Source organism: Salmo salar, chromosome 23 (assembly GCF_965601325.2).
Source record: "Salmo salar chromosome 23, fSalSal1, whole genome shotgun sequence".
In the NCBI taxonomy this organism is placed as follows: domain Eukaryota; kingdom Metazoa; phylum Chordata; class Actinopteri; order Salmoniformes; family Salmonidae; genus Salmo; species Salmo salar.
The window spans coordinates 1,736,614-1,753,026 of record NC_138313.1 but is presented as its reverse complement, the minus strand read 5'-3'; the positions used below and the strand labels follow the sequence as shown (position 1 = coordinate 1,753,026).

Sequence of the window (16,413 nt, the reverse complement as noted above, 5' to 3'; positions counted from 1 at the left end):
CTCCCCCTTGTTAGCAAGTACAACTCTGTCTCCCTTCTCTACCGAATGTAAACCTCGGCTTGCCTCTTTTGTTGCTTTTTGGCATGCTGCTGGGCCAATGTCATGGCCTCTCTCAGATCCTCACCCAGAGACTGGACATACTTATCCACATCTACTGTGTCCCCATCCAACAGGCACACTTTCAAACATAACATCTACCGGCAACCTAGGGGTGCGTACAAACATCAAGAAGAAGGGTGGAAACCCAGTAGTCTCGTGAACAGTGCAGTTATAGGAGAATTTCAATGTGTTCAACATCTGAGGCCATTTAGCCTTGGACCTAGCGGGCAGAGCTCTAATCATACCACCCAGTGTGTGATTCAGACGTTCTGCTTGACCATTACCCATGGGATGGTAAGGTGTGGTGTGGGACTTTTCAACACCAAACTGAAGTAATTGTGCAATAAGTGAACTCTCAAAGTTAGCACCCCTGTCAGAATGGATACAATCAGTGAACCCATAAATGCAGAATAAATTGTTCCAGAGAACACAAGCAACAGTCTTAGCATACTGGTTTGGACATGGATATGCACATGCCAGCTTAGTAAAGTGATCAGTTACTATTAACACATCAATAGAATTGTTTGAATCTTCTGCAGTCCAGAAATCAATACACACAAGTTCTAAAGGTTCCGTTGTCACAATGGAAACGAGTGGAGCTCTTGCTTCAGGCTCAGGTGCTTTACTCAACACACATCTCTTACAGTGGGCCACGTATTCCTTGACATCCTTTTCCATAGATTCCCAGTTTAACCGCTGTCTCATGAGCCACAATGTGCGTTGCTGACCCTGATGACCAGCATCATCATGAACTCCCTTCAACACGAGGCCTCTCAAAGACACAGGTATGACATACTGGAATATTTTCTTCTTACTCATTGGGTGTTTTGAGACATGATACAGAATCCCTAACCGGATGGTGAGTTTCCCCCACTGTCTGAGAGTGTAAACTGTTTCTTTAGCTTCAAGGACTCACTCTCTCCTTGTCATAAGTTTCATCTTCTGAGGAGGAAGAAATATCGGACCAATACGCAGCGTGGTAAGTGTCCATACTTATACTTTTATTTAAACGTGATCACTGAAACAAAACAAGACCATGAACGACAGTCCTGTAATGTAACCTAACTATACATGGAGACAACCACCCACAAACACAAGAGAAAATAAACCCACTTAAATATGGCCTCCAATTAAAGGCAACGAAGAACAGCTGCCTTCAATTGAAGGCCAAGCCAAAACCCTGAACATAGAAATACTAGAAAATCAAACATAGAAATACATAACATAGAACTAACCCAAAAAACCCAACAACACAAAACAAACACACTCCTGCCACGTCCTGACCAACTAAAATAACAAAATGACCCCTTTACTGGTCAGGACGTGACACTCCTAGATGGGCGTCAGCCTCTATCTACAAAGAACATGACTCTGCTGATGACAGGATCCAGTGACCGGTTATCATACAGCTCCTTGTGTGTAAGCACAGGTAATGGGCTCTGACCCATGGACATCAATTTCTCAAAGTGCTGCACATGTGAAACGGCCCTCACTCTGGCACCATCATCCCATCGGCGGTGGGCATGGAGGACAGCAGACACCTCTTCACAGGAAACCAACCCACTGACATCGTCTCCAGCTCTACTCAACTCACTCTCAGGAGCCATAGACGTTCTACAGTCGGCCTCGAGCTGCTCACAGGAGAGGCGTAACATGTCTTGAACATCATCCACTCGAAGACCTCTGGCTTCCTCCAGCAGGAGATCATATGGCATTCTTGTCAGTCGGTGCAGAACTTTGGAGCGGACAAATGGCTCTCTGCTCAAAGCATCAGCAACAACATTCTTTGGCCCTGGTACGTACTGGATATCAAAATCAAAGGGTGCCAGCTTCGCAACCCATCTCTGCTCGCATGCATCAAGTCTCGGCTTTGTAAGAATATTCTTGAGTGGATTGTTGTCGGTCCACACAGTAAACTTATGCCTTCGCAGCCAATGGCTGAATTTATCATGAATGGCCCATTTCATGGCTAGACATTCCAGTTGGTGAGCAGGATACTTGGTTTGTGCATGATTAAGAGATTTACTAGCAAAAGCTATTGGCCTGGTTATGGCCTTCCCATCTTAGACTTGGGATAGTATAGCTCCCAAACCACTAGTAGATGCATCAACAGAAAGTAAAAATGGCTGAGAAAAATATGGATGAGCCAGCAGTGCCTAGTGCTGCTTTCAAAGCTTCAAAAGCGAGTTGACATTCGGCAGTCCAGTCTGCAGCAGTGAGTCTGCGAGAGGGACTAGGCCTCTTTCTACCCTTGCCTCTCCGAGGCTACTTCTGACCTGTAGTTAGCTGAAACAATGGCCTAGCAACCATGGAACAATTCTCAATGTAGTGTTGATAGTATACTACTATACCAAGGAAAGAACGGATTTTGCTAGGAGACGGAGTGACACCATCAGCTTCCATCATCTCACTCTCAGTCACATTTAAAATGGTTTGAACCTTAGCAGGGTCAGTGGCTACACCCTCCTGAGAAATGATGTGGCCCAAAAACTTAACAGACCTCCTCAAAAACTTGCACTTAGACGGAGACAGTTTAAGATTGTGCTGCTGCAACCGCTGAAAAACCATCTCACGTCTCTGCAGACTCTCTTCCTCCGTCTTAGCAAAAACCATCAGATCATCCAAATAGCAAAGGAGACAGAAAGTTTTGATCACCAAAGATGGTCAGCATCATTCTCATAAAAGTAGCTGGGCTGTTGCAAAGGCCCTGAGGTAAATGACTGTACTCATGCAGACCTAAAGGAGAGGAAAAGGGAGTGTATTTCTTATCCTCTTCATGCAGTGGCACGTACCCTAACGTCAAATCCATTGTGCTGAAGAAGGCATTACCTCCCAGCGCAGCCAGTACATCAGCCTGATGAGGCAGAGGATGAGGATCCTTTACTGTGCGGGCATTTAACCACCTAAAGTCAGTACATAGACGCAAGTCCCCGTTCTTTTTCCATACCAGCACCAATAGAGAGGCATACTCGCTGCTGGATTTTCTGACGATTTCCTTGAGTTTTTGGTAATGAGCTGGGGAAAGCCTACGATAAAGTAATCAAAATGGGCGGTCATCAGAACTCTTTTGCCTCGCCACATTGTCTAGGCTATGTCCAGAAAACACTGTGTCATACTTCTCAATTAAACTGACAAGTTTGTCTTTCCAGAACTGTGAAACTGGACACTCCTCAACAGACATGCCTTGAAGTCCAAGATTGCTCAGTGTACTGTTGCCATTAACTACACTGCCACCAACTGAACTCTTAGCTGTCAGACTGGCATGTGAGCTGTCACAGTGTACTTTTGCCACGTTCTGGTAAGCTGCTTGCTGCTTGACATCATCAAAATCCTCCAATGCAATGCAAGGGTACACATCCGCCACTTTAGCATTTCATCTCAGGGTAACTGGCGATGTTGTTGGATTAAAAATCTTCACAGGGAGCCATCCATCCCCACACAGAGGCGTTACTACTCTCCCTACTAATATGTGTCGATTCACACAACAAGATGTGCTGAGCTCGACAACAACAGTACTGCCCACAGAGAGTTTTGACTTTGGGGGTAGGCGGCCCCACACCAGATGCTCACTCATGGGTTGGAGCGTTACTGCTCTCTTCAACTTAATGGTGCCCACTTTAACTGGATGGAGTCTCCTCTCCATCTCTTCAGATTTGATAGAAGACGCAGGAAATGGCTGTCATCACACTGGCCAGAAGGACCACCCACCAGTAGCTGTCATTTGATTTGAACTGTCTAATCAGAGACTTCAACACGTTAGTGCCCACAATGAGTTCATCAACCTGCCCATCTACAATAAGCACTGGGACTACATAACTGAAGCCATAAAGCTACATTTTTAAGTCACACATGCCCCACTGGGCTTGTTTGCGTCCCACCACAACCCACCAGGATGATGTCTGAAGGAGCTAGAAAGTTCCCCTCTACCACTCTTGCCGCCCTCAACCGCAGTACAATATCTGCGCGCAGAGTAGTAGCCATGGACCCACTCTCTAACATCCCCCTCAGCTCAACCTTATCCTGTATAGCACGGTGGTGTAAAACAAACTGTCATTCTGAGTAATTTTCATTGTGTTCTGAAAAATTACCGTGTTGTTCTTGGGTACTGACTCACAAAAATAAGAATAAACAGTTTGGATATCATCATCAGTGGAGGAAAAATGAGACTGCCCCACATTGCCCTCCTTAGAATGGAGGCTTTCTAGTTTTCCTGAGACCTGCCGGTCTGTCCAAATCCAGGGCTCCTTCGCTGCCCAGTCTCACTACAGTCAAAGCTCATGTGGCCAGGAGAGAAGCACTTGAAACACAGGTGCTTCTGACAGTGAGCTTTCACAGACAGCGCACTCACGCTGACGTTTGGGGAACTGTTTTATGGGGCCCTCTGTTCACAGACTGAGTATTGCTGACAAGAGCCTTCTCTAACATACTCAAAACTTTCTCTAATGTCCCACCCTCAGATACAGGTGGGGCCTGTTCTGGTTCACGGCCACATCGAGAAATAAATGACACATTTGGCCTACTCACAGGATCCCCTTCCTCCTGGGGGGAGTCAAAGACGGCAACCACCTGCTGTGAAAGTTGTATTCTACATGCTTTATACTCCCTTAAAAGTTCATCCAAACAATCCTGTACCTCACTGGCTGTCCAGTCAAGAAGGGGTTTGCTTTGAACACTTGGGTTAACTCTTTATCAGGACAGTTGTGTACGAACATGACTGCCAACTCTGAGCACTGATTGGGCAAGGTCTTACCCTCGCTTACAAGGTACTGTTCAGCTGCCTCTGCAGCTTTGTTAAGCCTAATCCAGAAATCTAGTGGACCCTCTTTAGCATATGGTTTGATTGAATAGAAATCAGCTAATGGCATACCTGAGCAGACAGTATCCCCAAAGTGTTGCTTGAGAACACTGAACACTGCCTTAACATATGTGACAACAGCGTTGTTACACATCCAGACTTTGGTCACATCCCTTGCCCTCCCCATGAGCCTAGACATCACCTCCCCAACATGCTCAGACCCAGTGTAACCCCTCATCTCTAGGTAGACTCCCATTAGCTCCTCCCACTCCAGGACAGAGTACTTATCTGAGCCATCCACCCTAAAGAAAGGTGGAGCACTAATATTTGACTTCACAACCAGATTCAGCTTGGACGCATCAATAAAAGTTGACCCACATTGCTCAGGCAGGGGAAACTGCTTGGGTTTGTGAGGGGGATGGGCAGGAAAAAGACTTGAAGCCCCAGGCTGCAGTAAACTTGCTCTGATAGATTCTCCTATCTCTGAACCAATCTGTTTAATAAGGTCACTAAGCTGACTCGGAGGTGTCCCATTATTACTGAGGACTGGGGATGATGGTACATCAAAAAACAGAGGTGGGGTACCCTGGTCAGGTGGAGTAAACAGCCTACCCCTCCCAGTGCTTGTAAACTCAGGACTAGCAAACACTCTACTCCCAGGAGCTGACTGTACAAATGGTGTAAATGCAAGGACACCCCTCCCTCTACCCACACTAAAATCCCCAGCATAACTCGTTTTATGGACTTGAGAGTCTTCCATGGCTCAACGTAATTCTCGGCATTCAAATATTTTTTTGTTGTTGCAATAAACAAATTCCTCCAAAACATACAAATAAGCACAAATACACTTATCAGGTGAATATGCTACATTCACCTTCATTATTTACAGTATATATTCACTTATAGCAAACCATCAACAAGTGCGCATGCGCAGATCGTGCACCTCATCCACATGCACAGCTCCAGTGGTCGGCTTGAGCTGACCAGTCGGCAGGTCTTGGCACCAGTTTGTAGCATGGTTCGTTCTGCGTTGGGTAATTTAATGAGGACACTGCCACAACTGGAGGTCTGCTTGTTGGATTTTTATTTGCCCTGCGTACGAAGAGACAACGCACAATATGTTAGCCCTTGGCGCAGTCACAGCTCTCAGGCACCACGGTTTTATATTGAAAAATTGCGGAGCCAAAGACAACATACCTCGCTAGCTGAAGGTCAGGCAAGAGAGAACAGAAATACTGGCAGTCTGAGGGTCTTCTCTGAGCAGTTGACATTCTCTCTTTTAAACTCTCCACGGGCAATAGGTTTTGAACCTGAGCCTCATTTACATTCTCTGTTTGAACTATTTTGTTTAATTTCACCCTGTTGTCACTTGCAATGAATGTATACAGTAAATGTGTCACAGTCCCCTTTAAGACTAAATCCATTTTGCAATTGCTGTACATGAACTCGACATGGTTGTGATTCCACATCCTTTTGACTATCTGGAAATAGGCCAACACAATGAAAATGATACCAATTTGCACAGGCATCCCATGCTAGAATTGTTCGTTTACTGTTATTTGGTTATTTACAGAACCAAAACAGTGTTTTGGGTTTATTTTGCTGTGTGACACATTCCTCACCATATTTATGTGTAACTACATTTCTCCTTCCCACTCTGTGTTTGATTGGTGTTTTTGTATAAATTAGTATGTGCTGTCACCCTTATCTCCTATGTCAGTAAATATGGTTGACAGGCTTAAAGGGTTGGTCAACTCAATTTGTTCCTCAATCTGATTAACCGATTAAATTGGTAATCTGATATTTTGTCTTGGGCATTCAGTCTTCTGTACATGCACAATAGACTTTAAAAGCTATAACAATTTTTTAAAGAATATAGCAGATGCTTTTATCCAGAGCGATTTACAGTAGTGAGTGCATACATTTTCATACTGGTCCCCCGTGGGAATCAAACCCACAACCTTGGCATTGCAAGGACCATGCTCTACCAACTGAGCCACACAGGACTACAAACATTTGTATTTAATGAAGACAAGACCTCTTTTCACCATTCAGACTTTGATTTAATCTTAAATTTCAGCAAATAAATAATGCCTTCATGACAAAATATAATGTAAATAATACCTTTACAATGCAAAAGAGTCCCCTGGACCCCTATATTGGCACAATTAATTAAAGTAGATTTACTGTTCAGACAATAAACTGGTAAGAAATTCTAAAAGCATATCAGTTAAATATTGCATCACAGCAAGCAGCCAAGTTAGCTTATTTTCTTCAACATTGTGCATATACAACAACTTCAAATTTGCACTGATAACAATGATAATCGTTGATAATCATAACATGATTCAGCAGAAGCGGTAAAATATACAACCATTGCGTGCTATAAGCGTGACAACATTCAAGTCCTCACCTTTCTCTCAATGTCATTCAACATCAAGTGGAAATACACTTCAAAAATGGCAAAGAACAATATGAAACGCTGTCTTTGTAATTTTACATTTTACTATGGCAAGGAAGTTGAAACATGAAGATACATTACATTATGCAATGTTATATTTTGCCACTGAATTTTCTGTATATATGAGCCTCAATATTCCACCAATTATTTACATTCAATGTGTGTATGCATCTCTCTCGCTCTCTCTCTTTCGCTCTCTCTCGGTGTGTCTGTGTGTGTATACTGTGTGCAACTGAGCATGAGAGAGTGTGTCTGCTTTCCTGTCTTTCCCTTTTCTTTTTTTTACCTCATAAATATATCTCAGCTCTTCCTCTTTCTCCCTCTCTGGCCCTCCCTCTTTATGTCTCTTCCATATTATCCACCACTTAACCTCTGTAAGGCACCAATCCTAATTTTAGACAGAAAGTTGGACTGTGGAAAACAGCACACCACTGGGAGACAGTCATCGCTGCACACTATGAACAGATGAAGACAAGGGCCTAGATTCAATCTGGGCCGTGGAAAATCCACGTTAAAGTGCGATTGACATCTAAAGGTAATTTCCAATTGAACCGACATATGCAGCATTTACCGTGAATGTCGTCTCCACTAGCGCTGGAACATTGCCTTTAAAATGTGCTTAGCGGCCAAAACACGGTCGGATTGAATCTGGCCCAAGGAGACGCAAACCTACAATCACTGACAGAAAGAGCGACTGGGAAATTAGAGAGAGACACAAAAGAAAAGTGAGGTGTAAAGACACAAACTCAAAGATAAAGAGAGAATGAAAGAGAGAGGCAGGGAAGAGGAAATAGCGGGATGGGCGATGAGGGGAGTGAAAGAAGTCATCTGAAGGAAAAAGAAAGTTGTCCCTCTTCCTCCAGATCTCTTTATCTATCTGTGGGTTTTAATTCTTCTCAAGACGTTTCTTCTTCAAATGGACACCTCATACTCCCGTGTGTCCTAGGAACCAGGTAGCAATACAACAGACCCGAAAAACTATTAATTTGAAGAAGAAAATAGTTGGTTTTAAATGCTACAGCAAAATATCCTCAGCAGTTTAGGACATGCAATCTCCAGGATTCATAAGCAATGGACTAGAGTATTCACTTTTCGTTAACCTACAGTCAATAGCATGGCAACTTCCAACTTCCAAATAAAAAGCAAAGTTACAGAGAATATTTTCCTAAATACTAGTCAAAAGGTGAAAAGTTGAAAAAATAATTGTCAATTTATTAAAGTTGATACAATATACCTGTACATGAGCTCTACATTAAACTCTAGCTTAGTGACATAGAACAGATAGAACAATTTTACTTGGTGGTTTAGTTATACTAATAACCTTGGTTTGATTCCCAGTTGGTTACACAGACAGGGCTATCCATGATAGAAATAATGACTGGCTAATGCAGGTTTTCATGTTAATTTGGATGGGGGGATTTGTAGCCTATCAGTTTAATCGAGTTGTAGACAATAGAACATCACACATTAGAGTGTTTGAACTTGTAATACGGCTGCATGACTTGTCGGGTTTAAAGTTGGGTGTGGTTTCGTTGCATCCAATGACAGAGTCTGTGATAGGGTAACGCATGGAACCACTTGTGGATTTGACCTCTCTAACGCAGTTCCACCTCAGAGACTTCCAAAACAACCGCTATGCGGATGTTGGCTAGCGCAGATCTGATAGAATCTAGCCCCAAAGTGAGAGCAATACTTACCCATTAGGCAAAAATAGAGAAAATACTCACCCCTGCCTCATATAGAGGGTTGTTGAAGTCAGACTCCACAGTAATTGGGCTGTATGAGTGGGTGTGAGAGAGAGACTTCCAGAAAAGTGGCTTCCACTGCAGTCTACATACACTGAGGGAGAGGGAAATAAATGTTAAAGGGAGAGAATACAGCATACAGTCAACTTCTGATATCTGATCTATGCAATGGCTCAGTACTCTTGTGTGAATATATGTGTGTGTGTGTTAGGTCAAACCATGCCAATATTTGGTGAAAGTAAGAAGAATGCATTTGAATTGTGACTGCTGAACTGCGCAGCACATACTTTGTGTAATACATGTAGATTCCACCAATCAGAAGGATGACCAGGATGATTGGCAGGATGATTGCCAAGGCAATGTTCTCACTTAGCATCTGGTGGGAGGGCTCAAATGACTGGGATACTAGGGAAATAATCAAAAATAATAAATTAAAGAAGAAGTTAAATAAAGACGATTAAAGGGGAATTTCACCACTTTTCAACCTCATTTTCATTATTTCCAGCACCATCCCACTGAGCACACCACGTAATTTCAACATGGGCAATTGGGTAATATTTGGTTGAGACATTGATCAATGAGATTACAACCTATATTCACCCACTCAAAAAGACAGCCAAAAGTTTCTAGAATTCCCAATGTGTTCCTATGATTGAGCCGGAATCTGCAGCATTTACCGCGAAGCTGATCTCCATGAACGCAGGAACATTGACCTTAAAATCCGCATTTTCCACAACCCGTGATCAGATTGAATCCCTGCCTTATTCTTCAACATTGATTTTTGGTTGAGATGGAGACGTGAATCCAACATAACAACTTGTTGATAAACTAGCGTCTGCTAAATGACTTAAATGTAAATGTAAACTGGATTTAAAAATATCTCATAGTGGAGATAAAGTTGAAGATATGACGTTGTTTCAAAAGTACAAATTCATCATACAAGGTTTGTCTATGTTGAAAATTGGTTACCATGACATTTCAATGTTCTGTAGTTAGAAATAAGAAGAAATGTCATGACATCATCAAATTGCATTAAAAGTAAAAAAAATGTAAAAACAAAATACTATTTTTAAAAAACCTACTTTGAGTTTCTAGCCAGGGGGAGGCATTTTCCTTCTCCCTGTGTCACCATGAATCTCATAGTCTTTGTAAGGAACTGGTGTAACGCCCTGGCCATAGAGAGGGGTTTTTTGTTCTTTATTTTGGTTAGGCCAGGGTGTTACATTGGGTGGGCGTTCTATGTTCATTTTTCTATGTTTTTGTATTTCGTTGTTTTGGGCCGTGTGTGGCTCCCAATCAGGCACAGCTGTAGTTTTTGTGGGTGATTGTTTTCTGTTTAGTGTGTAACCGGACAGAACTGTTGCTGGTCGTTTTGTTTATTTTGTAGTGTTCATGCGATCCATTAAATATCTTGAAAGATGAACACATCCTCCGCTGCACCTTGGTCTCATTTTAACGACAGCCGTTACAGAATAACCCACCAAAGATGGACCAAGCAGCGGAGGAAGGAGCAGCACAATGAGGGGATGAAGCAGCGTGCTCGGGAGGTCATGGCATCCTGGTCGCTGGAGGTGTTGGAGTCAAGGATTGACTGGACATGGGATCAATTATTTGACCACTGCAACAACCTGCCGAGGGAGAGCGACGGACACGGGAGGCAGCCCCAAAAATATTTTTTGGGGGGGCACATGGGGAGATTGACGGAGTCAGGCGGTAGACCTGAGCCAACTCCCCGTGCTTACTGGAGGCAGCGCAGTACTGGTCAGGCACCGTGTTCTGCGGTTAAGCGCACGGTCTCTCCAGTGCACGTTCATAGCCCGGTGCGCTATAGGCCAGCCCCCCGGAAGTGCCATGCGAGTGCAGGCATCGAGCCAGGACGGATTGTGCCAGCTCAGCGCGTCTGGTCTCCAGTGCGCCTTTTCGGTCCAGGTTATCCTGCACCGGCTCTGCGCACTGTGTCTCCAGGGCGCTGGGAGGGTCCAGTTCGCCCAATGCCTGTGCTCCGCCCGAGCCGGGCCAAAGTGGGCATTTAGCCTGGAGTGTGGGTAAAGAGCCTACGTACCAGAACTCCAGTGCTCCCCCACAGCCCGGTTTATCCTGTGCCTCCTCCTCGGACCAGGCCTCCAGTGGGTCTCCCCATCCTGGTCAGTCCTGTGCCTTCTCCACGGACCAGGCCTCCAGTGGGTCTCCCCAGCCTGGTGAGTCCCGTGCCTGCGCCAGGGCCAGGCCTCCTTCATGTCTCCCCAGCCTGGTGAGTCCTGTGCCTGCGCCCAGGGCCAGGCCTCCTTCATGTCTCCCCAGCCTGGTGAATCCTGGGCCAGAGCCGCCAGAGCCGCCCGCCAGCCCGGAGCCGCCAGAGCCGCCGCCAGCCTGGTGAGTCCTGTGCCTGCGCCCAGGGCCAGGCCTCCTTCATGTCTCCCCAGCCTGGTGCCGCCCGCCAGCCCGGAGCCGCCAGGGTCGCCCGCCAGCCGGGCGCAGCCAGGGACGCCCGCCAGCCGGGCGCAGCCAGGGTCGCCCACCAGTCCTCCGGCGCAGCTAGGGGCGCCACCTAAGTGGTCGAAGCCAAGGGTGGAGCGGGCTCCCAATCAGGCACAGCTGTAGTTCGTTGTTGCTGATTGGGAGTCACACATAAGTAGCCTGGTTTTCCTTTGGGTTTTGTGGGTGATTGTTTTCTGTTTAGTGTGTAACCGGACAGAACTGTTGCTGGTCGTTTTGTTTATTTTGTAGTGTTCATGCGATCCATTAAATATCTTGAAAGATGAACACATCCTCCGCTTCACCTTGGTCTCATTTTAACGACGGCCGTTACAACTGGAGAATGAATATGAGGTTGAAAAGTGTCGAAATTCCCCTAAAGAAGATGTAGAAGGAGACAAAAAATCACCTATTTTATGATCATCCAACAGCTCCTCGTATGCCACTGATAGAGAGATGCAAATTATTATTATTATAAGATCATCATTCCTCATTCATTCTTTACAATATGTTCAAGTGTTTCAATTCTCATGCAGAATTTCTTGAAACCCCTCTAACCCCTCATCCTCATTTCCAGCAGTTCAATGTAGATTGTCACCTTTGCAGAAGGGTGGTGGACTGTTCCATTGAGATGGGTGGCCCGGGACACAGTTGATAATAACCTCCCCAATGAGTTCATAGCCCTCATAGCAGAAAAAACGTAGCGTCTCTCCTGCCTGGTAGCTATGCTTGTACAATGTCTGGTAACCATTGTCTGGCACACCTGGGTTTGGGCATGGGTCATACTTCACTGTTTAGGGAAAAGAAATAAAGATGGAGGGAAAGAGAGAGAGTGAGAGCAATGCCTTCAGAAAGTATTAATAGCCCTTTTTCCACATTTTGTTGTATAATTGAAGATTGATTAAACTGAGATTATTTGTCCCTGGCCTACACACAATACCGGATAATGTGAAAGTAGAATTAGGTTTTTCGAAATGTTTACAAATGAATTACAAATGAAAAGCTAAAATGTATTGAGTCAATAAGTACTCAACCCCTTTGTTATGGCAAGCCTAAATAAGTTCAGGAGTAAAAATGTGCTTAACAAGTAACATAAGTTGCATGGACTCACTCTGTGTGCAATAAACATTTTTAACATAATTTTTTTCAATGACTAACTTGTCGCTGTACCCCACACATACAATTATCTGTAAGGTCCCTGAATCGAGCAGTGATTTTCAAACACAGATTGAACCACAAAGATCTATTGGTAGATGGGTAAAAAATGTAAAAGCAGACATTGAATATCCCTTTGAGCAAGGTTAAGTTATAAATTACACTTTGGATGCTGTATCAATACACCTAGTCACTACAAAGATACAGGCGTCCTCCTAACTCACTTGTTGGAGAGGAAGGAAACTGCTAAGGGATTTCACCATGAGGCCGAAGGTGACTTCAAAACAGACACTGGGAGATGAATTCACATTTCAGCAGGACAGTAACCTAAAACACAAGGCCAAATCTACACTGGAGTTGATTACCAAGACAGTGAATGTTCCTGAGTGGCCGAGTTAAATCTGCTTGAAAATCTATGGCAAGCCATGAAAATAGTTGTCTAGTATTGATCAACAACCAATTTGACTGAGCTTGAAGAATTTTGAAAAGAATAATGGGCAAATGTTGCACAACCAAGGTGTGGAAAGCTCTTAGAGACTTACCCAGAAAGACTCTGCTGTAATCGCTGCCAAAGCTGATTCAACTCAGGGGGTTGAATATTTATCTAATCCAGATACAATATATTAGTGTTTTATTTGTAATATTTTTTTTGTATATATTTTTTTATAAATGTTACAATTTGTCTTCCATTTTGACATTACAGTATTATGTGTTGATCATTGACAAAAAAAAGACAATTACATCTATTTTAATCCACCTTGTAACACAACAAAATGTGGAAAAAGTCAATACTTTCTGAAGGCACTGTATAGTCCCATAGGATTACAGTGTTTGACATCCATCTCAACACACACAGACAAACACCCAGAGGAATGACTTACAGACACATTTGGGGCTGCGGTCACTCCACTTGGGGGTGCCCGTATCCCGTCCATGGCAGGAGATCTGGCCAGGGCCCTCCAGCTGGTAACCCTGGTTACAGGAGAAGCGCACCACTGTTCCAACAGTGAATCCAGACTCTGGGTGTACCGAACGCGCTCCGTTCACCACCTCCCCCGGATCAGGACACTGCTGGACTGCGGACGATAAGGGTATACAAGACATGATCTAATATTTGTATAATTTTTTTTAATCTACCCTGGTACTACAGATGAAACAGAGCTAAATGAGTGAACTCCAACACACTTCTTTTCTGATATGTAGATGATTGTCCATTGTCCCTGAATAAACCCATATAGAAAACTAATGCATTATAATATACACTGAGTATAAAAAACATTAGGAACACCTGCTCTTTCCATGACCAGTTGAATCCAGGTGAAAGCTATGATCCTTTCCTGATGTCACCAGTTAAAACAATTGAGACATGGATTGTGTATGTGTGCCATTCAGAGGGTGAATGTGCAAGACAAAAGATTTAAGTGACTTTGAACTAGACGCACCGGTTTGAGTGTGTCAAGAACGGCAACGCTGCTGGGAATAATGGTCCTCCACCCAAAGGACATCCAGCCAACTTGACACAACTGTGGGAAGCACAGGAGGTGGGTGGCACCTTAATTGGGGAGGGCGGACTTGTGGTAATGGCTGAAGCGGAATGAGTGGAATGGTATCAAATACATCAAACACATGGTTTTCATGTGTTTGACGTTATTTCATTTGCTCCATTCCAGACATTATTATGAGCCGTCCTCCCCTCAGCAGCCTCCTGTGGTGGGAAGCATTGGGGTCAACATGGGCCAGCATCCCTGTGGAACGCTTTCGACACCTTGTAGAGTCCATTCCCCGATGAACTGAGGCTGTTCTGAGGGCAAAAAGGGGTGCAACTCAATATTAGGAAGGTGTTCCTAATGTCTTGTACACTCAGTGTATGTACATACAGTATATGAGGGGGAAATATATATATATATATTTACATATACTGTATTTCCAGAATATATTTATGAAATATATAGCTTGAGCAAATCATAACATAAAAAAATGATATGTTAATTAAATATATTTTGGTGCCACATGTATCATGCTGAATTGTAATGTTGAGTCTATTGTCCTCTGGTACCTTGGCATTATGTTCCCAAAGTGGGGTTTGCATGCAAAAGTTGAAAATAAATTATGCAGCTCAATTAGCTTTGTTTTTTTTGAAAAGCGACACATGAAACTCCTGTTGTGACTTTATTTTTATTAATCTGATGACTGTTATTTATTTAATCCACTGACTATGTTTAATTGTTACTCGATTAAATGAATCATGTAACAACTAACTCATTAGGAATTTGGGGCACCACAGAAGAGGTTGTTTAAAGAGTTACCATTTCCCGAATCAAACTCTATAAGATATATATCTATTATATCGATAAACAGTCATCTTATTAATCATTACCTCTTATCATATCATCATTCTGAACAGTCGTAACCTTCTTGGATCTGAAAAAAACCCAACCTTACTCATGATTCAGTACTACACAAATCGGTTTAATTATTTATTTCCTAGCTAACTAAATAATAACACAGAATAAACATACACACTTACTACATGAGACAATATGGATTTTTACACAACGACATGGAGAGAGAGAGAGAGAGAGAGAGAGAGAGAGAGAGAGAGGAAAAAGACACTTATCGTTGATAGATTTCAGAATTATTCTCAAAGTAACGTTAATCATATAGTTTGCACACAAACCGCCGCCTGTTTGGAACAAGAAATCATGAATGTATTTACGCGTGAGTGCCTTTGTCTGGTCAGAACCAGTCTCCTTAAGAAGGTTGTTGGCCTTTCAGTGGTAAGCTGTATGGCTCTGATTGTCCGATAGGGGCCTCCCCTTTCCCGTCTTCTACTGTTGTTTACTCTGGAAGATAACTAGCCAGCCATGTCGACGGTTCCCATTGGTGATGAGCGTAGTAGGAAAGTCTCACTTATATTCGCTTTTCTAGATATCTGATTCCAGACAGCTAACGTTAATCAGCTGTCTCAGTGATTGTCTGAGAGGTGAGCTTCTCTCCTCTTCTTCCTCGTGTAGGTATCTCGTGTAGGTATTCAGGATTCGGACCACGATGGACATGAGCTGCAGCTTGCCGTCTCTCTGGTCTAAAGGAAGGTGAATTTATTTCTTCACCTCATGTTGACGATCAAAGTTCCAACCATTTCAAACGTTTAGCTCCCGCCTCAGGTTTCCTGGTCTAATGTTAATTTTGTTGGCAATGCTTTTTATGCACTCTGGTCAAAAGGGGATTGTTCCCTCAGTCTGACACGCTCTCCGACCTCACTCGGGGTGTGGCTACTTACTTATGCACAATTTATAGGAGAAAGATTCTGTTACACCTCCTAAAATCACAATCATATCTTAACAAAAATACATTCTACATTTTTCATATTATATGCACAACGTATTGGATGGAAACTTGACAGATGAAGGGGATATACTTTCCAAGTTACATTATTTCGCCCATACAGTTTTTTTGTGACATCACAAAATGAAAAGCAATATTACATTTGTTTTCCATTGCTCCCCACTCGCTCCCCACATTCTTATGTTAGAATTATTGTTCCATTATTCATGTTTGACCATGTTAAGAGTTTTGGTGGGAAAAGTCTATGAAATAAAGACACATTCCTATGCACATTTGAAGATAAAGGGGAGAGAGCCTTCTTCTACCTTAATTTACGACAGGGTGTGGAGGTGTCAAAA

General features: G+C 43.4%; 2 protein-coding genes across 4 annotated transcripts in view; both read right to left on the bottom strand.

Moving 5' to 3' along the window:
* The window catches only part of LOC106583883 (exportin-6), a 78,778-nt gene extending 76,964 nt beyond the window's left edge, over positions 1-1,814 (bottom strand). The window contains exon 1 of the mRNA XM_014168507.3: positions 1,593-1,814. Within this exon, the coding sequence (XP_014023982.1) occupies positions 1,593-1,814 (222 nt within the window). The remainder of the gene's footprint in view (positions 1-1,592) is intronic.
* Positions 1,815-6,935: 5,121 nt separating this feature from the next.
* LOC106583888 (seizure protein 6 homolog) overlaps positions 6,936-16,413 on the bottom strand; it is a 133,766-nt gene continuing 124,288 nt past the window's right edge. For all 3 annotated transcript variants that reach the window (XM_014168513.3, XM_014168514.3, XM_014168512.3), the window contains 6 exons: positions 13,612-13,806; positions 12,174-12,365; positions 11,985-12,020; positions 9,388-9,505; positions 9,083-9,194; positions 6,936-8,297 (listed from right to left, as the gene is read on the bottom strand). In XM_014168513.3, the coding sequence (XP_014023988.1) occupies positions 8,268-8,297; positions 9,083-9,194; positions 9,388-9,505; positions 11,985-12,020; positions 12,174-12,365; positions 13,612-13,806 (683 nt within the window). In that variant the 3' untranslated portion in view covers positions 6,936-8,267. The remainder of the gene's footprint in view (positions 8,298-9,082; positions 9,195-9,387; positions 9,506-11,984; positions 12,021-12,173; positions 12,366-13,611; positions 13,807-16,413) is intronic.